Below are 27,118 nucleotides of genomic sequence, written 5' to 3'. Positions count from 1 at the left end.
AGTTTGTATAAAAAGCACAATGGACCCTGGCATGGAAAAAATCTGTGGCCCCTGCATTGTACTGTAGCACTTTGTATACAGAATCAGAGACTCAGACACACGCAGATATATGTGTCGCATATCAATTAATCAGCACATGATCTTGATACGTTCTAGTCGACAAAGTGGAGTTGCACTACTACTGTGGGTGTTATGTGTAAGGTGCACTACTACTGTGGGCATTGAGTGTGGCACTACTGCTGTGGGCGTTTATGTGTATAAGGGTCACTATTGTGGGTATTATGATTAAGGGGCATTACTGTGGGTATTGTGTATAAGGGGTACTACTATCTGTCGTAATGTGAACAAGGTACACTACTATGTGGTGCAATATGAATCATGGGCACTACTTGCGGTGTAATGTGAATACGATTGTGCTAATGTGTGACGTAATTTTAACTGTAGGTACTATAGTATGACCACGCCCCCTTTTTGTTGCCTAAGGTGCTTGCTGTTCCATAATTACGTATGGGAGGGTGCAAATTTATTATTTGCAGGGGGGCACCGTACACTCTAGCACTGACACTGCTTTTCTATGATTCCTATTTTAATTTCCGTTATATATTTTTTCCCCATTGTCCCCTTTTATTTTTTCTCTTGTTTTTCTTATGGAGTGCATAATGCTTTGCATTCCAAAGCTTGGTAAATCTGACAGCATAGCAATCATACCCAGATGTCTTCCTGAGGCATTGCAGATGAGAAAAATGACAGTCTCACAAGTGGTGCCGAGGGATAGCTGTCTATGTTGAGGCTCAGGAACAGATCAACAAGGCGGTGGAACAGTGGCCGAAAGGCTTGGATTGGTTTGCAGAGCACCAGACTGACGTGACACATCTCATGTGGCCCTCACATTCGCCAGATCAGGGACTTTGGGAGTGTTTGGCTAGGTATAGCATTGTACTGTTGGAGCAGTTCCTGACGTGTTTGAAACCGATTGGTGGTTGTTAGGCGCCATAAATGTCTGCGGTCCTGGTTTGTTATGATTGACTTTCTGCCACTATTCTGCTGCTGAGAATTTTGGTATCCATGCTTCTTCCACTGTAGATGGTTACTACTCACTGTCTACGAGGGCACACCAACAAATGCCGCCACCTCCTCCAAGCTATGGCCATGCTTTCAGCCAAAAACAATGGCTCCTTTTTGAGGCTCAGTCGCATTACGTGTATACCCATGGTTCCACCTGAAAAAACTAACAATATCTCAACTAATTCGCATTGTATCAATACTTCAGACATTCACAATGATCATACAATAGTTTTAGTGTTCACATCATGTTCACATCCCACATCATTGAACTTATACCACTTGTCTTTCCGCATTCCATATTATTTTGTCCGGTGTGTTTATGCTGAGGTGCTGTATTGGTGGGAACTTGCAGATGAGAGTTGCAAGTGCTTGTTTCCAACTTTTTACAATCTTGTTTAAACATATATAATTATCACTAGAGAGGCATTTCAATGTACCCCTTTAGAAACTTTTATTTGCTGAAATATACATGCCGGCTATCATTTTTTAAATATTAACTTAGATACTGCTGTCAATGAAAGCCAAGTAAAAGGGAGTCCTATATCTCCTGAGGCTTTTACCACCCTGTCTCAGGCTGTCAGGGAGTTAGTAGTACATGTTTAAGTGTTGTAATTTGGCCTATGTTGAGGACCCGACCAAAAGAGATCCTCCAGAGGAAGGGGATGGGATATCCACCCATGGTTTAAGAGAGGTGCAGTTAAACCAGCCACAAAATTGGGTTACAAGTTATTTCTTTATTAACAGTTTCTTATATAAACTGGGTAATAACAAACAGTCATAGAGGTAAGAAGGCTCTGTTTGCATGCTTACAATCTACAAGTTGGTAAAACTCCAAAGTCTAGCATAGAAGGTCTAGGGCTGACATGATCAACCTGTGGTTCTACAGCTGCTGTGAAGCTACAAGTTCCAGCATGCCCACCACAGTTATGCTGTTAGGGAATGCTAAAACTGTGGCAGGGTATGCTGGGATGTGTAGTTTCAAAACAGCTGGAGAGCCACAGTTTGGCCAGGCCTGGTTGAGGGCATGAAGTATGATTAATTTAGGATTGAAAGGGGTAATTAGGGATAAATTGGGCCAAAATAATAAAGGGCCATTTGAGCACACCGAATTGCGGGTAAACACATTTCAGCTTGCAGCCCCCCCATCCTGAGGATGTATAATGTGCAAAAAGTGACCCGTTTGAGCGCACAAATGGCACTTCTCATGTTGCGCCCAGCACTTTAGTCAGGTTTAGCCATTCTACATGGCTAAACCCGGACTGTCTGGGCACAATGTTCGTGATAAAAAAAACAGAACCCTCCCCCCGATCTCTCATCCCTTTAGACAAGAGATCGGGCGCGATGAACAATTGAATTGCTCCCAAAGAATCTTTGGAAGTAACATCATGTTGTCCATAGTTAGAATAATGAAGTATTTCAGGAGAATTAAGTAAACACAATGAATGACTGATGGAATCAGACACCAAGGTACAGTAACTTTTAGAATAATCTTGTCAGGTGTAGAGATATACAGATTTGAGGAAAAGGAAAGATTTCTGGGTAATACCAAATGCTATTGCTTCAGATTTTGAAGTGTTCAATTTATAGCAGGATGCATCAGAAAATGCCAGGAGGACTGCATGGATGAGCGGCAAAGATACCGCAGGGTTGGTGACAAATAGAAGTACAGCTAATTGTTTGCTGAAAGGACCCAAAGATAATACCCAAGATTTGGTGGTGAGTTCTAATGTATTCATGTTCCATGGTCAATATAAATATTAATAGAGAGAGGAGTCATCCCTGCCTAGTCCAGTCCCATTGGAAATCGTAAATTATTGGATGAAAACTGAATTACTGAAATCTCCTGCTGCCGAACCTTGCTAGGACCCAAGAAATGTACAACCAGTGCATCCTATTGAACACCTTCTCAGCCTCTAATGAAAGTATAATCATAGACGTAAGGTTGGTGGCAGGTTAAGTCAACACATTGAAGGCCCATCATATTATCTGGGGTTTATCTACCCAATGTGAAGCCCACTTGATCCTGATTATTTTCCATCATTTTTGAAGATTGCTTAAATCAACAATTTGACACCCATTATGCCCACGAATAGACTTCTACACTGTCTTGCTATCTTATTTGCCACCTCTTTGGGCTTTTAGGGTGATTTCCCTGATCTTTCATGTACTTCACATAGGTCACAAACTGCAGAATTAACGGGCATAAAAAGTATTGTTAAAACCTGCACAAAAATGTCTTTGTAGTCCTGACAAAGCTCAAGTGATAGAGGAAACCACTTACAACTCTTAGTTGTCAGAAAGGGTAAAAAGCTATCAGTATTTGTTTGAAGTAGAAAAATCTAATGAAGAAAGCTTGACTAGAACCCTAGTGTTATGGTCCATTGAGTCACCCTTACTACTGTACATTTGATGCTCCATTTACTTAGAAGGGATGGGCAAGGGATGGTCATTCTGGATTTGAGAGTGAAGACGAAGTATAACTGACTGATCTCCAGGTTTCTTTGCCTGCAGCACAGGAGATGACAGCTGAACTTGCCTCACTCTGAAAATTATTATGTTTTAGCTAATACAAGAGTGAAGAGGGAAATGGACAAAAACATTTCTGGATTGAAAAGAAATCATCAGATTTTTAAAAAAAAACCATGCTTGTTATGCAGGGCCTGATTCTAAGGGGGTATTCAATTAGTGGTGAGAGATGCAGCATATTTATTAGCAGTTGGGCAAAACCATGTGCACTGCAGGGTGGGGGGTTGGGGCAGATATAACATGTGCAGAGAGAGTTAGATTTGGGTGGGGTGTGTTCAAGCTGAAATCTAAATTGCAGTGTAAAGATAAAGCAAACAGTATTTACTCTGCACAGAAACAAAATAACCCACCCAAATCTAACTTTCGCTCGCAAATGTTATATCTACCGCACTTGCAGTGCACATGGCTTTGCCCAACTGCTAACACATTTGCTGCTACGATCGGGACTGAATTACCCCCTAAGTTTTTTGTTATTTTTCGCTGATATTTTTTTTGGGAAATCCTGGTAGGACGGCCAATAAAAAATACATTTTCTTGCGAAAACACACAGTTTCATTGAAACGTGTGTATTCACGGACGCAATCCCATTTTTGTGGATTTTGTTTCACCTGAGGCAGGTGAAATAAAATCCCCAATAAGCGCCATCTCGTACCGGCTTTTTGGGGCTAATTGGATAGGCCCAGGCGAATCCATTAGCCACATGAACATATTGTGGCTAAGCCGATCAAAACGGCCTGATATCGTGATTGATCATCAATGGTCATTATCACGGTATTCAATTAGAGGCCATTTTGATCGTCCGAAATTTGACCCGCAAACGCACAAAAACACATGGGATTGGGGATAAATACCCGATCCAATGTGTTATCGCGTCTCTGGCGGCCACTCAGCATGGATTGTGCTTCAGTCTCCTGAGGCACCTATGCATAATCCCCGATAAGTGCTGGCATCAGGGGGAGGAGCGGGCCGCATCAGGGCTAACTGGATAGGCCCCGGCCATACATTACCCGCGGATACCCCCCAAAGTGAAAAGCTGTGGTGTCTGTGCAAAACTGAGCTTGGTGTGTCTTAATAAGCAGTTGTACTACAGAAACCTGTTCAACAACAAGAACGCAGCACTCTCCTGGACCAACTTCATACATCAAAATAGCCACCTCCTTGGAACACCCTGCACGTTTCTAAAATCCTTCAGATACCATGCGTTTCAGTCACTTATGTTATACACTGTGGGACGTGTGCACTGTGCAACTTTTTAGCAAATAATGGGGCAGATGTATTAACCTGTAGAAGGCATAAGAAAGTGATAAACCAGTGATATGTGCAAGGTGATAAAGGCACCAGCCAATCAGTTCCAATATGTAAATTAACAGTTAGTATCTGATTGGCTGGTGCCTTTATCACCTTGCACATGTCACTGGTTTATCACTTCCTTATGCCTTCTCCAGGTTAATACATCTGCCCCATGATGTACTGTATGCGCGGTAGGAAAAAAATCACTCAACTGGGTGAACATCAACATTTCCTCCAACTCATATTGAGGCCCAAAATCTGCATCATTTAATGAAAATTAATGTTTCTTTATTTAGAAATAAGGTTTTTGGTTCTTTAGTGTTTTTTTTTTCTATCATGAGTAAACCTATTTAAATTAATTTGTGGAACAAAGAATATAAATGGATGTAGGAGCAGTGGGAAAAAAGAAGACAGGCTTGCAAAATAGAAGAGGTTTTTTTTTTTATAAATGCAGATGTTCACAATGAAAGTCAGTGGAACATTTGCATTTTTTTTTCTAAATTATCTAATTAAATCACAATGTTAAAAATACAAACTGCTTTGAAAGAAGTTAATTTTTACTTTCTAAAAGTTTGTCTCTTCAGCTGTAGAAAATGAGAGAATATAATGTTTAACAAGGTTGGTTGTTGCGTAAAATATTATTGACTTGGGACATGTACTGTTTGTACCGGACAATATTAAATGTACTCATGGGTAGGAATCAATTGGGGTCCTGTGTATCTGCTAAGTAGTTGGTTTCATTTTTAAATGTGTTTATTTAGAATTTCCAGTACACATAGTAAAATACAAATACTGTAAGTATGTGTAGGGGGGCATAGGTCATCTATAGCAGACAAAACAATACAAAGAGCTACGCGAAAATATGAAATGCAAGTATAGAAAAAAAAATAGACAATAATGGATTAAAGCAGGTGAAGAAATATTCCATGGATATAAACTATGTTGTAAAAGAGAGAAGGAAACGAAACTGCCCACGGGTTATATTGTAACAACAGACAGGAAATGGAAAGGGATAAAGGATGGGGGGAGGCGGTAATAGAAAGAAGAAGAGGGAGAAGAAGAAAGAAAAAGACAGAGTCAGAGCTCCCAGCTTAAAGCAGCGGAAAGGGGTGAAGAATTTGTCAGATAAAACAGCTGCATAGAAAGGCCTAAAGACTATCAAAGCAAAAGGTCCAAAAAGCAAGGGTTCCATGGGGCTAAGAGCTATTGTAAGTAAACTAATCACACCAAACCCAAATAAATTTATGGGATGTGTTATGTATGTATGCAGATATTTTTCCATGACTTTTTCCAGTACCACAAAATGTTGAAAAGCTGTTGGCATGAGGGGGGTCTGGGCATTTCCAATGTCCAGCAATCAAGCATCTAGCCGCATTCAGGATATGCATAGAGAGCTTGTCAGCACAGTGATCCAGTCCCTCTATTGGGCAGCCAAGGAGAAAGATCAGGAAGATTGGGATATTGGTACTTTAAGAACTTCAGAAGGGAGATGAGCAACCTTATCTCAGAACAGTACAATAACATTTTGTGCAGTTTCTTAATAGCTCTGAACTTACTCAGCCCCTGCGATCACTTCAGCCTGTCCGGGGCCGGAATTGACGTCAGGCACCCGCCCTGCAAACGCTTCAACACGCCTGCGTTTTTCCAAACACTCCCAGAAAACGGTCAGTTGACGCCCACAAATGCCCTCTTCCTGTCAATCTCCTTTGCGATCGGCTGTGCGAATGGATTCTTCGTAATTTTCATCGCTCAGCAATGATCCGCCTTGTACCCATATGACGCGCCTGCGCATTGCGGTGCATACGCATGCGCAGTTCTGACCTGATCGCAGAGCAGCGAAAAATCCTAGTGTGCGATATGGTCGGATTGACCCCCTTATAGTACAAAAGATTTGAGTAATACAGCAATAGACAAACCACACAGAAAATAAAAGAAAGAGAATAAGACCCCAGGAACCCCAGAGTAGCCATAATATCTGCAAGTTTGCTACCCCAGGTACCCCAGAGAAGCCATAATATCAGCAAGTGTGCTACCCCAGGTACCCCAGATTAGCCATAATATCTGCAAGTGTGCTACCCCAGGTACCCTAGAGTAACCAGAATATCTGCAAGTGCGCTACCCCGGGTACCCTAGAGTAACCAGAATATCTGCAAATGTGCTACCTCAGGTACCTCAGAGTAGCCAGAATATCTGCAAGTGTGCTACCCCAGGTACTCCAGAGTAACCAGAATATCTGCAAGTGTGCTACCCCAGGTACCCAAGAGTAGCCAGAATATCTGCAAGTGACTTACCCCAGGTACCCCAGAGTAGCCAGAATATCTGCAAGTGAGCTACCCCAGGTACCCCAAAGTAACCAGAATATCTGCAAGTGATTTACCCCAGGTACCCCAGAGTAGCTAGAATATCTGCAAGTGGGCTACCCCAGAGTAGCCCGAATATCTGCAAGTGAGCTACCCCAGGTACCCCAGAGTAGCCAGAATATCTGTAAGTGGGCTACCCCAGAGTAGCCCGAATATCTGCAAGTGAGCTACTCCAGGTACCCCAGAGTAGCCCGAATATCTGCAAGTGAGCTACCCCAGGTACCCCAGAGTAACCAGAATATCTGCAAATGTGCTACCCCAGAGTAACCAGAATATCTGCAAGTGAGCTACCCCAGGTACCCCAGAGTAACCAGAATATCTGCAAGTGAGCTACCCCAGGTACCCCAGAGTAGCCAGAATATCTGTAAGTGGGCTACCCCAGAGTAGCCCGAATATCTGCAAGTGAGCTACCCCAGGTACCCCAGAGTAGCCCGAATATCTGCAAGTGAGCTACCCCAGGTACCCCAGAGTAGCCAGAATATCTGTAAGTGGGCTACCTCAGAGTAGCCCGAATATCTGCAAGTGAGCTACCCCAGGTACCCCAGAGTAGCCAGAATATCTGTAAGTGGGCTACCCCAGAGTAGCCCGAATATCTGCAAGTGAGCTACTCCAGGTACCCCAGAGTAGCCCGAATATCTGCAAGTGAGCTACCCCAGGTACCCCAGAGTAACCAGAATATCTGCAAATGTGCTACCCCAGAGTAACCAGAATATCTGCAAGTGAGCTACCCCAGGTACCCCAGAGTAGCCCGAATATCTGCAAGTGAGCTACCCCAGGTACCCCAGAGTAGCCAGAATATCTGTAAGTGGGCTACCCCAGAGTATCCCGAATATCTGCAAGTGAGCTACCCCAGGTACCCCAGAGTAGCCAGAATATCTGTAAGTGGGCTACCCCAGAGTAGCCCGAATATCTGCAAGTGAGCTACTCCAGGTACCCCAGAGTAGCCCGAATATCTGCAAGTGAGCTACCCCAGGTACCCCAGAGTAACCAGAATATCTGCAAATGTGCTACCCCAGAGTAACCAGAATATCTGCAAGTGAGCTACCCCAGGTACCCCAGAGTAACCAGAATATCTGCAAGTGAGCTACCCCAGGTACCCCAGAGTAACCAGAATATCTGCAAGTGAGCTACCCTAGGTACCCCAAAGTAGCCAGAATAGCTGCAAGTGAGCTACCCCAGAGTAGCCAGAATATCTGCAAGTGTGCTACCCCAGGTACCCAAGAGTAACCAGAATATCCGCAACTGAGCTACCCCAGGTACCCAAGAGTAGCCAGAATATCTGCAAGTGAGCTATCCCAGGTACCCCAGAGTAGTCAGAATATCTGCGAGTGGGCTACCCCAGATTAACCAGAATATCTGCAAGTGAGCTACCCCAGGTACCCCAAAGTAACCAGAATATCTGCAAGTGAGCTACCCCAGGTACCCCAGAGTAGCCCGAATATCTGCAAGTGAGCTACCCCAGGTACCCCAGAGTAGCCAGAATATCTGTAAGTGGGCTACCCCAGAGTAGCCCGAATATCTGCAAGTGAGCTACTCCAGGTACCCCAGAGTAGCCCGAATATCTGCAAGTGAGCTACCCCAGGTACCCCAGAGTAACCAGAATATCTGCAAATGTGCTACCCCAGAGTAACCAGAATATCTGCAAGTGAGCTACCCCAGGTACCCCAGAGTAACCAGAATATCTGCAAGTGAGCTACCCCAGGTACCCCAGAGTAACCAGAATATCTGCAAGTGAGCTACCCTAGGTACCCCAAAGTAGCCAGAATAGCTGCAAGTGAGCTACCCCAGAGTAGCCAGAATATCTGCAAGTGTGCTACCCCAGGTACCCAAGAGTAACCAGAATATCCGCAACTGAGCTACCCCAGGTACCCAAGAGTAGCCAGAATATCTGCAAGTGAGCTATCCCAGGTACCCCAGAGTAGTCAGAATATCTGCGAGTGGGCTACCCCAGATTAACCAGAATATCTGCAAGTGAGCTACCCCAGGTACCCCAAAGTAACCAGAATATCTGCAAGTGAGCTACCCCAGGTACACCAGAGTTGCCAGAATATCTGCAAGTGCGCTTTCTTTTGGTCAAATTAGTTGAAGGAATGGGCAATGGGAAGAGACAAGTAAGAATATTTTATCAACAGTATATGTAACTATCAGTTATAAAATATAAATGCTGCAACTACAGGAAGCTTTTAACATCCATTTTATTATTGAGTTATACAAGAATTTTAAATATAAGAAATATTTGTATAGTTGGCTTAAGATGCATTAGTGACAATACACTTTCATTTGAGGAATGAGATGGAGACATTAGTTTTTGGGAGAAAAATACCAAAGAGAAAAATTATTTACTGCTTAAAGGATTCAAATGGAAAATAAATGGAGGAAAATGTGGAGATAAGAATATATACTTTGAATTGTTACAGATTTGTTAACAAAAGCCCAAGATGGATCAGGACAGTGTATAATATTTCAGATTCTTAGCATGATCTCCCAAAGATGAAGTACCTTGAAAGAAGATTTATGGGGACAGTTTACAGTGAGCCAATGTTTGTTGTAAAAAGTGTTTTGGACTGTAAGTGGTGACAAACTCTGTCAGGTTGTAAAGGAATCCATATATACTGTATATATTAAAAAAAAAAAAAAAATACTGTTAAATTGCCGTTGTTCAGTGATTGTGTACATTTCCCAAAAGGGGATTTTGGAGATTTATATATATTTTTTCTAAGGTTTTATCACTTTGGGGGGAATTCAATTAGCCCTGTTCATTTAACTGGTGTGAAAAAGGGTGGTTGCCTCGGGCTTAAACACCTAGGGCTATTTAATTAGAACTACTTTTTCTTGCCCGTTCAGTTAACTGTTTTCAGGCATTAACACATGGATTCCAGGAGAAGTTCCTGGACCTATGATTTAACGCAATCACGTCACCCAAAAACAGGTCATTTATTGGGGATTTCTTTCCAGGTTTGCTCAAACCCCCAAAAAAATCAATGTTAAGTGCAGCCTGCAGGGCTAATTGGATAGCCCCAGGGGTTCAATCAACCCGAAGTAAATTACCGCTGCTAATTGAATTCCACCTTTATTTGAAAGAAGTTTTGCTTTAAGCAAACCTGCCCTATCCCTATAACACTGTATGTGTATTGTTCAAAAATTCTTTAGAAGAGATTCAATCGTTTATACTGAATTGTTGTATGTTAAATATGGACTTGATGACAGTGGATCATGTAAATACCAAATTGCTTTCTAACAAATATTTAAAATGCCCGCTCTAATATATACTGTAGACGCCAGGCGCATCTTATTACCATATACGATAAAAGTGCGCTGTACGTCGCAAAACACTGCATCCCATAAAAGAAAACAATACACCCACACATTATCTGAGTTCCAAAGCTCATTGATGTATATATTTGTTATTAAAAGGATATGTATTCAATATATCACAATGTACAGTATATATATAGTTACATGGTTACAATTTATACAGTAAGCAGTTAATACAAACTAAATCAAATACATACAGTTACAGGCCAGCAAATATATCACCATAATTTTCTCATATAAAGTCTTCCCTCCATATCACTCTTTCTCTCTCTGTAAATTCATGCAGGCACTGGTCTGGTAGCACCTCCATCATCGTCTGGGACAAAACAGCAACTCCTGTGTGTCTGATCAGCAATGTGCTATCTAGTTTGGGGGGAGTGCACAGACTAGTCTAAGGGAGGGAACTTTCTCATTCATGATGAGTCACTGGTCTGTTCGTATGCTAACAAAGTTCAGCCTTGAAGACATCAAAAGGGCTGGCCTGAGTTTCCTGTCCACCAACTGCTTGGAATGTCCTAATTGTTCTAATAAGAGTGACTTTAGCTTTCATACATTTAATCATAACTACTTGTTGCAATGTCCTACAACTTAATAACAAGTATCAGATGAATCTACACATTAATCTGGTTACTGTAATACCAAACACGACATGTCTATCTTGCTCTGCTCCAATAATACACATACATGACGTTACTCCATTTTATCATTTTAAATCATTATGATGTCTGACGCTTGATATTATTATAATTATGTGCTGTATGAAATATGTGTCGAATCTATCCCTGAGGCATGTCTGTGTAAATGCGTATGTTACCATATATTGCTGTGCTCGCTGCACGTATTTGCAAGCATAGCAACTCATATGTGTGGAGTCTGTATGTTCTCTCTATGTAATATTTTTTTGACTTAGACAATCAATAAAAGTCAATCAAGTTAATTATGATTATTTGGTTGCTTTTAGATTTGTGATTAGTTTTACTTTTGGGGTGTGGTTTGTTTTATCGACAGTGTCTAGGTCGACAATGTTTAGGTCGACCACTATAGGTCGACATGGATGGAAGGTCTACAGGGTTTCTAGGTCGACATGTGCTAGGTCGACAGGTCTAAAGGTCGACATGAGGATTATTATTTTTTGTGTGTCGTTTTCATCGTAGAGTGACCGGGATCCCAAATTAGTGCACCGCGTCCCCTCGCATGGCTCGCTTCGCTCGCCATGCTTCGGGCATGGTGCCTTCGCTCCGCTACCGCTTCGCTCGGCACACTTTACCGTTCCAATCGTAGTCCACGTGGATCGTTAAGTATGAAAAAATCCCCCCCCAAAAAAAAAAATGTGAAAAACTTTGTCGACCTAGACACTGTCGATCTTCAGACCGGATCCCTTACTTTTGCTGTTACTTTATTCTTTATGAATAGACTTGCAGTAGTAATAGGCAACTTAAAACACTTCGGGGCAGCATGTGCAGCCCTCTAACCTAGCTGTGCTTGGATATCGAGGTGTCCATATGTACTCAACTCACTAAAAAGGCCTCCCCCATGTCAAATCATCCAAATTAACATGTGTTTCATGTTTAAAAGTGCCCATACACTAGACCAGTGGTTCTCAAACTCGGTCCTCAGGACCCCACACGGTTCACGTTTTCCATGTCACCCGGCAGCTGCACTGTGTATCACCAACTGTCTCATTTCAAAAATCTACAGGTGACCTGCAAAACATGGACCGTGTGGGGTCCTGAGGACCGAGTTTGAGAACCTGTGCACTAGACGATATTATGAGTGATCTGTCCGTTTTCGACGGATCGGAACTACAAATCGTTCATAATAGTGCAGATCGTTCAGTGTCTGTGAGCGATAACGATGACGATGCGCGGTCCCGCTGGTCGTTGGTCAGAGCTTCTGATTTTCTCTGCTGCAGGGAAGATCTGAAGCTATTGTCAACCTCAGCATGCTCCTGGATGTAGCCACTCCTAGATCTTAATATATATCTTAAGATATATCATGTGTATTGTACTATATCGTTTGCCCAGGACTGCTGGGGAGCTGCCGGGGGAGTTTAAGGGATATGGTTAACGAATTATCATTTACAGGTCGTCTAGTGTATGGGCACCTTAACACAGTGAGAGAAACATCTAAGCAAAGAACCTGTCTAACAACTTGTGATTAGCAAACTATGTGCATGCCGTGTTTCCTCGCACCATTAATCAGGGCCATAACTAGGTGTGTGCCAGTGGTGCCTGGCACACAGCGCAGATGCGCAGGACCACCGGCAACACCCACCTGCCGCTCCGTTGATGCCCGCTGTCACTTGCTGGCGCCCTGGTACCTCTCACATAGGTAGCCGGGCAGTCCTGCAGCTCCCCCTTCGCTCCCTCCCTCCCCGTGTGCAGCCCACCCACAATGCACTGCGCTGAGAAGAGCGCAGCCTCGGGCAGGAAGAGGACAGAGGGGAGGAGAGGCATGCCGGTGGTCACAGGTCAGTATGTCTAATGCTGGGTCCACACTGGCAGATATATTGGCCAATCAATTGATCGGCCAGTATATCTTTTGGCGATCTGCAGGTGTGTACAAGCAATATGTCTGTGAAAGACGTCTTTTGGTGCCCATACACTTGTGAGATTATCGGTACTAGCCTTCGATTTCGACTGGATCTGTGAGAGAAATCGGGGGATTGTTTGCACATTTTAGGTACCTTTCAACGCGGTGCACGGGCATGCCGGTCGAATCTCGCGTCTCAAGATATTATGTGCTGCACTTAATATTTATCGAATCGCAGTGCGATCGCATGTGTTTGTAAAAACACATGCTATATATCGCACTGCGATGTGCGATGGGTACCCGCCAGAGGCCACTCCCACTCTGCGGTGACGTGCCCATCACGTGATTACCATGCGATCTGTCGCATCATTGCATGGTAATCACTTTGGCAGTTCAGGTGCGATTTCATCGCACCTGGACTGCCGATGCGATGCCCCGCGATGTCGCGGGGCATCGCACAAGTGTATGGGCACCATTTCACAGATATATTGCATCTGCTGTGCAACACAGCAGATGGCCAATATATCTGCAGATATATTGATGCATCTTTCTGTGTCAGATAGATTGAACAGCAGATATATCTTTAAGATATTTTGGCGCATCTTTCTGTGTGTATGAACAACCATTATCGGCAAATATATCTGCAGATCAATTGAACTGCAGATATATCTGCCAGTGTGTACCCAGTTTAACTCTCTCTCTCTCTCTCTCTCTCTCTCTCTCCCATAATGTGTAAAAAGGGGACTGCCTGTCATAATGTGTAAAAGGGGGCTCTTCCTGCCGTACTGTGTAAAAGGGGACTCTGCATGCCGTAATGTGTAAAAGGGGGCTTTACCTGCCACAATGTGTAAAAGGGGGCTCTACCTGCCGTACTATGTAAAAGGGGACTCTGCCTGCCGTAATGTGTAAAATTGAGCTCTGCCTGACGTAATATGTAAAAGGGAGCTCTGTGGCCATGCCCCTTTCCCATGAAGTCACGCTCCTACATTTTTGACTCGCGCACTGTCCCTGATTTGTATAGGTGGGGGGGGGGGGGCGCCTATGCTGGGTCTTGCACACAGCGCTAAAATGTCTAGTTACGGCACTGCCACTAATACTATCTTTTTGCGCAAACCTTCTCTGTTTCCAACACAACCAGTGAAACAATCAAATGCTTTTTTAGATTCTGCTAGCAGAATTTAGACTGACATTTTATTTAAATCCATATGACAGTTTATACAATCCCATCTGGATAGTAAAATTTTAAGTCAAATGTTAATGGCTGTCTTTAAAGTAGAATTATTTTACATCTATTTTTCTTATGTAAGTTATGAGCCTTGTCTCTGCCATAAATAGTACACTAAAATATAACTGTTTAACCTGCTAACAAAAGGTGTTTTATTTGGACTATTTCATCTTCTTTACTTTCAGCATAGTCCGTATTTAACCTGATATTTGTGCATCCAGTGGGGCTGTGTACACAGCAGGAAAAATATGAATCTGTTAGATTTTACTATTCTTTATGTACTTACAACATCTTATTTAACTGTTTTTTTTTTTTTCATTCACGTTATCACCTGCACTAGTGGAGCTTACAATCTAATTTAGACACACATACTGTATGCACAACAAATCACCCAGGGTTTTTTAAGTGTTTTTTTTTTTCTTTTTTCCCTTACAGACGGAGTTATTTGTTCACTCTTTTAAAGACCAGTTAATAAACAATGCCCTTTTGGCACTATACACAGCACGGCCAGGCTGTGCAAATAAGAAGCTTACAGAACCAAGAAATGCTGTGAATGAAAATGATCAGCAGGATCAGGACCATGTACAGCCAATAACAAGACAGGATTCTATACCTCACCACTCTGAATACGATGAGGAAGAATGGGTAAGTAATTCAACACACTTTCGTTCAGGGTTATATTTGATCATAATCACCAATGCTATAACATTTTATATATATATATATATATATATATATATATAAATTCCAAAGATAAAGGACGGCACTCACAGGATTTTTGCAAAGCGTGTATTCTCCAATGATAAATATTCTTTAAGATTCCATCAACGTTTCGGTGTTAGTACACCGTCATCAGGATGCATGTAAACAAAAGAAGTGACAAACACTTCCATCACTTCTTTTGTTTACATGCATCCTGATGACGGTGTACTAACACCGAAACGTTGATGGAATCTTAAAGAATATTTATCATTGGAGAATACACGCTTTGCAAAAATCCTGTGAGTGCCGTCCTTTATCTTTGGAATTTACATGTTCACTATATGTGAATGGACTGCAGCACCTAGGTATTTGACTGTGATTTATTGAGTGCCGATATAGGGCAGGTTAGCAGATGGTATAATACATTCCACAATGGCAAAACTGCATACCGCTGACACATGGACCCGGGACCTTACACCGCACCACTACCACTACATCTATATATATATGTATATATATGTATATATATATATATATAGACTGAAATGTAATGGAGGCACTCAGGAAAATAATCAGTCGACACCACCGCTGGCGAGGTCAACGTTTCAGGGACCTCTCCATTTTATGTCTATGTCCCTGAAACATTGACCTTGCCAGCGGTGGTGTCGACTGATTAATTTCCTGAGTGCCTCCATTACATTTCGGTCTATATGCTCATATGAGAGGTTGTGCACCAGATGAATTAATTCAGCAAAGCGTGAGTGCCAGACATTCTTGTTATTTATATATATATATATATATATATACTGTATATGCCGCATAGAGGAAATATGTAAACATATATAATAGCGCTTGATGACCATATACAATTGCACAGTGGGATTGTCTAGAAATTGCTAAGATTTAATAAAAAAATATAGTGAGAAAAATAATAAGAATTACAGAAATCCATAAAAAAGTTGCCATAGTAAATAGTCTAAAAATGCATAAAATCTACTGATCCAATAACCACTTGATTCAAGACTTATATATACCAAGATGTTTGTCTCATTTATTATGCAAAAGTAGACCACTGTAAAAGATTACTGTATGTTTGTGAAAAGTGTGCAGTTACTGCACTCACAGTTATTTGCACACATGCAGAATTTGGCCCATGATTTCAACATGAAACATACAGCGGGCCTCCCTAAATGTTAAACAGCCCTTCTAGTCACGCCATGCCATGGCGTGACTTGGTAGCGCCTGGTGTCTTTTCATGCAACTTTTTCTGTTAAAATGCAGCTTATTTGCAAAATGATGCGAATAGGACGCGCAAACACTGATTAAATAATATGTGGCTTATATTCTGTGTGCGTCTGTATCTGCATACGAAATGCTGTGTTACAGTATTTTCCTGTATAACGTAGCATTTCTTATACATATACAGGTGCAGTCGCACACAGAATAAAGACATACTGCATATAATTTTAATCAGAGTATGCTTGTGCGTCCTATTCACATAGCGATGCTAATGAGATGCATTTTTGGCAAAAAAAAAAAACACCCAACGTGACCTGAGTTTCTTGCAACCTGTCAGCTCACTCACACCAGGTATCTTCTGCTGTATGGCATATTGAGGAAAGATTTATGAGGACACATCTGTAGATACATAGAATTTGACACTTGGCCATCTAGCCTGCTCATGTACACACATACACACTAGGGTTAATTTTTGTCTGGAGCCAATTAACCTACCAGTATATTTTTGGATTGTGGATGAAAACCGGAGTACCCCAGAGAAAATAGATTCGAGCATGTGAAGAATATACAAACATGAACAATATATATATATATATATATTATATATATATATAAAGCTGGTTTAACAAGTACCGGCACTCAGGAGACGGCTTTATCCAAAAACAAGTGTAACTACACAAATTTATTGCATCACAAAAGCCTTTTTTTTACACTTGTTTTTGGATAAAGCATTTCCTGAGTGCTGCTGCTTGTTAGACCAGCTTTGTTATGCATCAATCTGTCCGGATGTCACCGGGGCAAATTGTACAGTGTGGGTGAGTGCCGATCCAATTGTATATATATATATATATATATATATATATATATATATATATATATATATATAATTGGATCGGCACTCACCCACACTGTACAATTATATAATATATATATATATATATATATATATATATATATATATATATAATTGTACAGTGTGGGTGAGTGCCGATCCAATTATATATATATATATATACACACACACACACACACACACACACACACACACTGTATAATATCGTGGCTGATACGGAGTTAGAATAAAATGGGCATATATTACTTTACTCAAAAGAGATGTGCAGACAAATATAGCAGATTTTTGCCATATATAGAGCTGTGCAATTGTGGCAACCTCTGTGTGGGTGGTATATGCTTCCCAATATAGTAAATCAATGTGAATTAAGCCTGATGTTTTAATGTTTGTTTGAACTGTATTTTCAGATAAAAACAGATTGTAGACCCTTGTGCAAACTTGTACTCATATATCCCAAAGGTTCCCAAAGTTTGTCCTCAGTTTTCCAGGTCTTCTCACAGCAAAATAATTCCATCTGTGCACCTTTGAAAATGTGTCAGTGAGTAATGACTACACCTGTGAACTTGCTAGGTGACCTGTAAAACATGAACTGTTTGGGGTCCTGAATACCAAGTTTGAGAACCACCATATAACCCTTAAGTGTATCTCCTGCTCCATCACTAATTTAAATGCATTTGTGGGAAAAGCAATGCTTCCAACTATCAGAGGATAGAGCTGTCAGCCCCATCTAATCCTAGCGGCTCAAGGAGCTAGTGGGCACATCTAAGGAATTGTGGGCTTCACCTGTCCATTCAGGAGCCAGGTGTACCACTTACATCCTTAACTTCAATTTTAGTTTTCTGCATAGCTCACATTGATTGCTTACATCTCTCTCTTGCATGGCTGAGAACCATGCATAATTATAATGACCCACACTAAAGGGATTCATAAAAGAGGTGTTCCTAACTAACTAGCAGAGGTTATACATACATTTACAACCCCATTTTTGTCAACACATAGAAGGAATGTCATATGTGTTTCATTCAACTGTGTGGAAATTTATGAGAATTTCTTTGTTTTCCTTAAACTTTCCTTTATGCCTCACAAATTTTTGTTAAATAATAATAGTAATAATCATTTGCTTGCGCTGATTTTATGTACACAACTGCAGTTAGGTCACAGTGTGTGTATCAGTGTGTGATGGTGTGTATCCATGTACAGTACAATATAAAAAATGTAATCTAACCAAATCATACTTGCCTACCTGACCCTCTTCACGAGGGAGAAAATGCTCTGTTCCTGGACTTTCCTGGTAATGTAGGATTGCCATCACCTGTGGTGAGCTAGTTAATTGATAAGAAAGGTGTTTCACCACAGGTGATGGCAATCCTACATTACCAGGAAAGTCCAGGAACAGAGCATTTTCTCCCTCATGGAGAGGGTCAGGTAGGCAAGTATGAACCAAATGCTATCTGTAGTCTCCCAAAAGCAGATAATTACAGCAGGTTTCCCCAGTCTGGTTCATTGCAAAAGACCTCATATGCTCTGTGTCCAACTATTGTAAACTGTATAAATCTGTCCATCCAAATAAGAAACCTGTGGTTATAAAAATAACTATGAGAGATCAAGTTTGTTTGTTTTTGGAAACTCTGGATAAAATATGAATTCTACATTTATCAATTTTACTAAGCTTCTTCGTACCCTAGCTGGATCCCCAGGGATTATTTTATGCATCCCAGAGCTCTGTGGGTGCTGTAATCACAGAGTAAGGAATATGTAATTGGTCCTCTTGCTCGTTCCTGCCTGCACACTCCAGTAGGGGCAGAACCATGGGAGCCAGAACACAATAGAGCAACTTTAACTTTTTATCATTAAACCTTTAGTATTATAGACGGTTATTAATCATGTATTTGTTAATATTCTCTATTTAATAGTAAGACTGTGAATCAAATATAGTTTCCAGGTCCTGTGGGTCATTAAAAGTTAAGTAATGCTGACGACACAGCCCAGATGTCTTTTCTATAGCAAATTGGAGTGATATTGCTGTCTATGTGATTCAAAATGTGATATTCAATTAAAATAGTGAAGTAATTAATGGTATGATGTCAAAAATGCAGTTAGCAGATGATCACTGTCAGCTTGTGATGTGATCATTTGAACTAAGAGGCCCACAGTGCTGAATACCTGGATCTTTCAGGTTTGACCACCCATCCAATGTAAAAGTGCCTTGTCTCCTGTTGCTCAGCCAACGTCACAGGAAATAGACTGTTTGACAAGCTAAATGGTTTTGTAAATATCTCTGGTGGGATAACTGGTGCTCGGGACTGTGATAGTCTGTAATTGAGTTGATTCTTCTTCAGCAATAATGCATATACAGATATGTCCTCCTTCATCTTTGCTGCAGTCATGTTAAACAGCCCTTCTAGTTGTGCCTAGACGTGAGCACATTTACTAACGTTAGGTGTCTTTATGTGCATTTCCCCCCGTAAAATGCATCTTATTTGCATTGCTATGTGAATAAGATGCACAAGCAGACTGCTGATTTAAATGATACATGGCATGCATATATTCTGTGTGCGTCTGTGGATGTATCTGCATTTTCCTGGAAAACACTGTAACGTATCCGTCTGCAGATCAGATACAGCCATAGTTGCACACATAATATAGGAATCCTGCATATCATTTCAATCGGCAACGTCTTCTTGGCGTCTTATTCGCATAGCGGAGTTGCATATTGCTTTCATTGGTAGGGGCTCCCACAAACCTTAATATTTGAAGATACTGCCATTACTGGAAGGTACAGATGTGTTCAGATCCATTGACATGCTGTGCCAGATTGCACCTGCAGCCCTCCGTGTATAGTGTATGGCCAGTTTTCTGCATGGCTCACATTGATTGCTTACATCTCTCTCTTGCATGGCTGAGAACCATGCATAATTACAGTGTGTATGCTCGCACCCATGCCGGGATGCGTAACAGAGCCATTAACTAAATTCCAATTTGGACAGGTTTTGAAACTCTGTATTGATGCATTGGGCTTGCTTTTGCATGATTTTGATACCCATTAATTTCAAATAGGGGCAGCCACTTCAGCATGGTTTTTCACCATGAAAGATTCACGCTCTTGGCTTATTGGCCATTCTTTGGTTTATTGGATAAAACAATCCTCTGCAGTTCATGATTCTGTAGTTACTTTGGTTTAGTTAACAAAGTTCTTGGCTAGGGTTCAGGGGCATGTTGCGGGATGAGTTGAAGGGACGGTTGTTGGCGGTTTCGTCAGCCTAAAGTGTTGGCGGCAATGACATATAACAGCTCACTACCTTGGATCTTGTTGATGATTTTGATATCTTACATTGCATCTGGCCTTTTGTAAATTGGTTTGGTCAGTGATAATTCCACACCGGAAGTTGCTGTCCAGCAAACCTGCTAGGGTGATGGAGGTGGCTAGCTGTAAAGTACATTGGGCCTTTATATGCTGTCATTGATGGTATAGTTTTGGTACACAGTATGCTGAGGTTCAAGGATGTGCAGTTGTTTAGGTCTGACGGTGTGCACTTGGTGGATGAGGGGTTATATTTGTTTGTAGAGACACTGTTCATGGGAATTTTTCAGTTGGTTTAGTGTTGGTTTAGCTGTCTGGCAGTGGTTTGAGGTGCCTTGCAACTGTATTTTTGTTGATTGTTTATATATTTTACATGGGTGTGCTGTCCCTGTTCAATTATAGACCCATTTTTCCTTCTGGGAAATGACACAGCCAATCCTGGCGTGCATATTTTAGGAGATCTGAACACCAACGAGAGTGTTGTTGTATGCATGTTATTATTGTAGTTATCCGTTATTTGTTGTCCACCAAGGTACTAACTTTAATTATACAAATTTTAATTATATTTAATAATTTAAGAATTTGAATTCAATTGGTCAATGTCAAAATTCAATTGACCTAAATTAATCCCCACTCCTGTTGCCCACGTCTTTATTTCAGATACGTATTTATAGTTGTGATATTTCTTAGAGGTAAGCCGTTGAAATTAACCATTAGGGAGTTTAATGTAATATCTACATCAACTGACTGATTGATTACAACACTTTTTTTTTCATCCAGCAGCTAACCAACATATTGAGAAAATAAGAATGCAAAATAAATTGTGATCTGCAGGGAAAACTGTTTAACTTCTGTATAACTGTGAAAAATAATAATACCTTAGAGGAACACTGTGTTAAAGACCAGCATGAATGTGGGTAGACTAATTTTAGCTGTGGTAATTGAAGTTGGTATGATTCATTAGAGCCTCTGCTGTGAAGGTAAGCCACACATGGAGTTTTCCTTCCAGTGTTTTGTTTATAATAATGCCTATGTTGCGTCATAGGTTGACAAACATTTAAAAAAACATTGCGAGTTAATTTACAGTTTTATTTACATGGTATTTTTTTACTCTGCCATTATTTGCCTCTTGTATATTGGTTCAGTATCTATCACACACACATCCTGGTTGTAATTATAGACAGTGCAGCAATTTTTCAAGAAGGCTTTTTTCATTACAGTCTTTAATGAAATTTCCAGTTACATCAGTTATAAGAATAAATCTGTCTAAAGTGCTACAAAATCTTCACCATTTGGTCTGTGTGAGAGCTCTATATTGGCTCACATCCTACTGTCTTTAGAATCTCTGCTTCTGGCACATCCTCTTAAATAATACCAATGATACTGTACAGTTCATCTATTTGTGAAATAATATATTGACATCCAATGTCCTCATCAAATGACACCGAGTGCCTTGAGTACAATTGGAGAAAAGTGCTAAATATTAAAATATAGTTCTTCTCCTTCTTCTCATCCTCCTCTTCATCCTCATCCTTCTCATCTCCCTCCCTCTCCTCCTCTTCCCTCTCCCTTTAATTATAGAACCCCTAGCAGCTACGGTCTGCCTCTCTTACAATGTTGTGGGTTTCAAAATAGACTCCAAAGATTTAAGATTTCCTTATTCACAGATGATGTTTTGCTCACCAATTCATTCCCTCACTTATATTTTCTGAACCTTTTTGAAATCCTGTTCATGTGTGGGAATATCTCAGGGTGTAAGATAAACAACTCTAAAATTGAGCTCTTCCCTTCACATTCCTGTTTTCTTAATTGCTCAGCTGAAGCATAACTATGACTTTGCATGGCTGGCGACCAAAATACATTACTTTGGTGTCTTCCTGACCCATACATAGTTATTATTCTCTCTATAGAGAAAATGACCCCACTGTCCTGTCCTCTATAAAATAAGACTTAGGGGGGGATTCAATTAGCCGTGGTGATTGATTCCTGTGGGGTAATTCAGGCGATGCAATATTTGGCACTCTTTGGAATTTTACTACACCTGCCCAGAGTCAAGAAAAACAAAATCTGCAATAAGTGCAGTTTTTTGCGATCGCAAAAACACATGGATCCATGAACTTATTCCAGATTGTGTGTTTTTTGAACGGAAACGGGTAAATGTTTGCGCCAAAAAAAACATTGGGCAAAAAAATCACAAAAGATTATAATTTTTTTCACTGAAAAATGTACCACGGCTAATAGAATTTCCTCTTATTCCAATGGTGGGGTCACATAATTACATAGTTTGGTAGGATTGCATTTCTTAAAATTAATCTCCTGCCAAGAGTACTTTACCTGTTCCAGACACTGCCTATAAAGGCTCCCAATAATGTAGTTGCCCAGATCCATGCTTGGTTTGGGCTGTCTGTTTGGAGGGATAAAATTCCAAGGGTTGGCTTCATCAACTTGCAAAGGGCCACCACAAATCAGTGAGTCCTTAATGTTAAGCTCTACTTTTTAGTTTCCCACCTTAGCCAAGCTATCTCATGGTCTACATCTAGTAAACATCCACACTGGATAGACCTGTAGACATTGGCATGTGCATCTCTCCTTGTCTTCCGCCTATTGTCTGTTCTACTTAACAGGTTGTTAACTTTACCTGTTAAATTTGGGACTGTTGTGCTAAATGTTTTAAATTGACCTGTACCCCTTATCCCTGCTTTGAAGAAACCAGGTTTCTCTCTCTCTCTTTAGCTTCACTCATTGGGTGTCCAAGGGTGTCTGGACATGCTGGGCAGAACTGACTGCTTTCCCTTGGGTGACCTACAGTCAAGATTTTCCTTTACAGATGTGAGAGTATTTCAATACAGATGTAGCCATGCTCATCTTGTTATGGGCTGTGACTATTTGCAGCCGGCGATTGCTCCATTAATTTCATTAGGAAATGATGGAGTAATCGTCAGCTGCGAATAGTCACAGTATGGCATGCCATGCAACAAGCTGTGTTGCAGCATGCCGCATTGCAGCAAAGATGAGTATGGCTACATCTTTACCTCCAAATGCATCTTAAACTCAATTACACTGGGAAGCCCTGCCCCTGGAATTCCTTTGTTACCATAGACCTTTACAATCAGGATGATTTCTCCTCTTTGCTACTCCCTCCTCTCGATTGAGTCCTCCATATCCGTTTGTGAGCTCCACTGGGAGAGGATTTAGGTGTCCCCACAGTGGAAGATGTCTGGTTCACTATTACGGAGTGATTTGCTAGATCTTAAATAAGTTATGGAGAACTTATTTTAAATGTTCTATCATTGCTACATGGTTCCTACTAGACTCCTTAGAATCTATAGCTCTGTCTCCCACTATTGCTGGAGGGGCTGCAGGAATTTGGGTACTGTTATTCAAACCAGGTGGACCTGCGAAAAGATCCTTTTGTTTTGGGTTTTGATTACAAGCCTCTTGTTCACTATTTTAAATTCCCCAAATAATACAGACCCTTGATCCCTCCCTTTGACGCCTCAGACCGACTTGCAGTAAAATTTGCTACCCAAATTCTCAACATGGCTAGATGTCTAATCGCCTTTCACTGGAAAAATCCTGCCTGCCCTTCCCCCCTTTCTCTGTATTTATAAATAAAAGTTGGCTCTTGGCTGCAAAGCAAAAAATGATAGATAATCTCAATTCCAAGTCTCGCCAATTCTTTTAGATTTTGGGTTCCTATGTACTCCTTCGCCAGGCCCTTCCCCAACCTCCACCCTTCCAAAGGACTTTCCGGCCTTTTGTTCTGATTCTCTTGTTTTGTCCCTCTATAGTCTTTTTTTGTATATCTTCTTCTTTCAATACTTCTCTATGTTTTTAGTGTCCTAATTTCAGGAAACCTTCCTCACCTACCCCCTTTTATTCTCTCCCCCTCCATTCCCACATTACCAAGTTGTTTTTATACCAAATATGTAATACTGCTATAAAGCCTCTCAAATGTCTTTTAATGCTTCTCCTCACTGATTTGCTTTCCTTGACCCCTTGTACTCTTATTATATGTTGTGTTTCTTTTATCAATAAATAAAATATTTAATAGAAAAACCTTTAACATAGGGAATGAATGATACGATCATGAGTGCGACTAGTCACACCAAGGTGCACTAAGTTGCTGCCGCGATGCGTAGCTGAGGGATGCTGCATCTGTACTTTGAAATTGCAGAGAGAATGATTGAATAATATCTGACTGAGTCTAAGAATATTTTACCAAGTGCTAATACTTGGGAACAGTGCAGGCGATGTTAAGTTGATACAAAGTGAATGCTTGTTAGAAAGCATGAGTGAACAGGTCAGCATCAAAGAACGTTGACAAGGCTATGCTGACAATTTTAAACACACTTTAAACACTAGACCAGGCCTGACCAACCTGTGGCTCTCCAGCTGTTGTGAAATTACACATCCCAGCATGCCTTGCCACAGTTTTAGCATTCCCTAATATCAAAACTGTGGTAGGACATGCTGGGACTTGTAGTTTCACAACAGCTGCATTAGACTTTCATTGCCTATTTACGGTATACAAGGCTATATTTTGTAAAACATTAATCTTGCCTGCCTGCTATTGTATTATAAAGTGAAGGGAATTGAATTTTATTGCTATGACTTCTACCATCTGAAACTGAGTTAAGACACTTTCCAAAATATCTAGAAGTGAAATGGGAGAGGGAGTGCTGGTAAGAATAAAGCAGGGTACTCACTGGCTTGAATGGCCAATATATCATGAGCCTGTCAGCGGGTGTGTGCCCCTGATATGTCTGTGAACAGACATACTGCATCAGCTGTGAAGCACAGCCGATGGCCACTATATCTGTACGCGCCCGTAAACTTGCTACAGGAGGCTGACGTCACAGATGGGTGGGCAAATTCAAATACCCGACCAGCTGGGGATCCTGACCGACACATCAAGCGTCTGATCGCTAAGTGTGTACACTTACCTTGTCGGACGCTCGGTCAGTGCGCCGATGGGTCCGCCAACGTATCGGTTAGGTGTGTACCCAGCCCAAAAGATGGACGACAGATTGTGCATTCAGAGATAGAGGTATAGTTACTAAGCTCTGATTTTGCCTTTTCTGTATTTTCCTGGCAGATCTGCATCCCACCAATTTACTATAAGGCGCCCATAACTTTATTGTGATTACATAAACCTTTCTTAAGCTAGCTTATCACTAAAATAAATTGACACAACACTGAAATAAAGACACGGACACGGTAGCTGGAGTTAAAGGTCAGACGATATTTATTGATCGCTGACCAACTCTTTAAACTATAATTGTAATTGAAATGGAATTAATTTAGATTGTAAAATTAAATTTAGATTGGAGGATGGCAAAGGAAAAGTCGCTACCAGACACCAGCTCCAGTCACCTAGGTGAAAACCACCAAACCAAGGAGGGGAGTACCCAAACCCCGCCTCCTTCCTGCATAACCCGCATTGTGCTGGCCTCACCACTCTTTTCTCTGGCAAACGTTCGGTTCCCGCAGGGGAACGTCTAAATGTCCAACCGCAAGAGAAGGACACACCTGCCGTTCTTTTAAAGAGGGTGCCCCACAATGACCACTTATGCCTGTTTGACCGCTGGTTGGTAGCGACTTCCCGCCACCAAAGGTTTACAAAACCGCCACCGCCATCCGAACCAAACAATAAGAACAAACTAAGAACAAACTAAAGAACCCTAACGAAAAGTACCAAAAACATCTTCCAGGAAAAAACTGCACTCCGTCCGGAGAAAGATGAACCCCAGCCTCCTTGTAGAACTGCCGGGTACGCAGCACAAGTAAAGGATGCCTGACAGCTATTACACCTATGGCCCTAACAAACAGATACACCGCCGAATTCACCTTCTTGCGAGCTTTCTCCGGAGCTGAGAAACGCACCGCACCCCGCCAATGAAAACGCGGAACTATCTCCGACCAAACAATGCAGACTCCTGGCCAGTGACAACGAATTGCCACCAAATCCGCCTTAATGGACAAAATTAAATCTATGCCCTTAACTCGGCCCAGATCGTTGCCACCTAAATGCAGGACGATACAACTGGGGCGACCCCAGCTGCGCTCACGATGAAAAAGGATCTGCAACAAATCGCCCCAAAGCATGCCCCTGACACCTACCCAATGCAACTCCCTAGATCCGAAAACATCAGCCGCCCTAAGTGCCATGTGATGCCTCGCCGCCCAAAAAACATAAGAATGGCCAACCAGCCACACATGTTCAACATCAGAAATTTGAACACAAAAAACATAGGTAATGCATTAATGCAATAAACAGATATAACCCAAGTGAAGGAGAAAACTCAAAAAACCTCCCGTGGACCTTGAGAGAACAGCCAATTGAAATTAGGCCCCCTCGGAGGAAAATTTAAAAATTCACTTCACACCCTCGATTCCTGAACGGTAAGCGTTCAAAAACCGACGAGTAAACAAGTTTTTGGGTTAGCGCAACAGGCGCAACAATTACATCTTATCACAACGGACATAAGACTTATAGGACGCAGACTTCCCATGGCCCAGCTCCCGAATAGCCGCAGGGGATGAGCCCGCAGCCACTGCATGGGTAGCCGCCCCAAACCGAAAGGAATGGGTACCGAAGTCCTCCCCGCGCAAGCCTAGCACCTCCAAACATTTCTTAAACACTGCAGCAAATTGAAACTTCGTCAGCGGGCCAGCGTGAACCTGCACCAGCAACTGGTCGCCCCTTG

The 27,118-nt window shown here is 41.6% G+C and overlaps 1 protein-coding gene across 6 annotated transcripts in view; it reads left to right on the top strand.

Moving 5' to 3' along the window:
- The window catches only part of INPP4B (inositol polyphosphate-4-phosphatase type II B), a 1,055,719-nt gene that overhangs the window by 850,555 nt on the left and 178,046 nt on the right, over window positions 1-27,118 (top strand). For all 6 annotated transcript variants that reach the window (XM_063920402.1, XM_063920401.1, XM_063920400.1 and 3 more), the window contains one exon: window positions 14,749-14,958. In XM_063920402.1, the coding sequence (XP_063776472.1) occupies window positions 14,749-14,958 (210 nt within the window). The remainder of the gene's footprint in view (window positions 1-14,748; window positions 14,959-27,118) is intronic.

Source organism: Pseudophryne corroboree, chromosome 1, assembly GCF_028390025.1.
Source record: "Pseudophryne corroboree isolate aPseCor3 chromosome 1, aPseCor3.hap2, whole genome shotgun sequence".
NCBI lineage: Eukaryota > Metazoa > Chordata > Amphibia > Anura > Myobatrachidae > Pseudophryne > Pseudophryne corroboree.
Note: the sequence above shows the minus strand (reverse complement) of the source record. Positions and strands in the feature narration are given on the sequence as shown.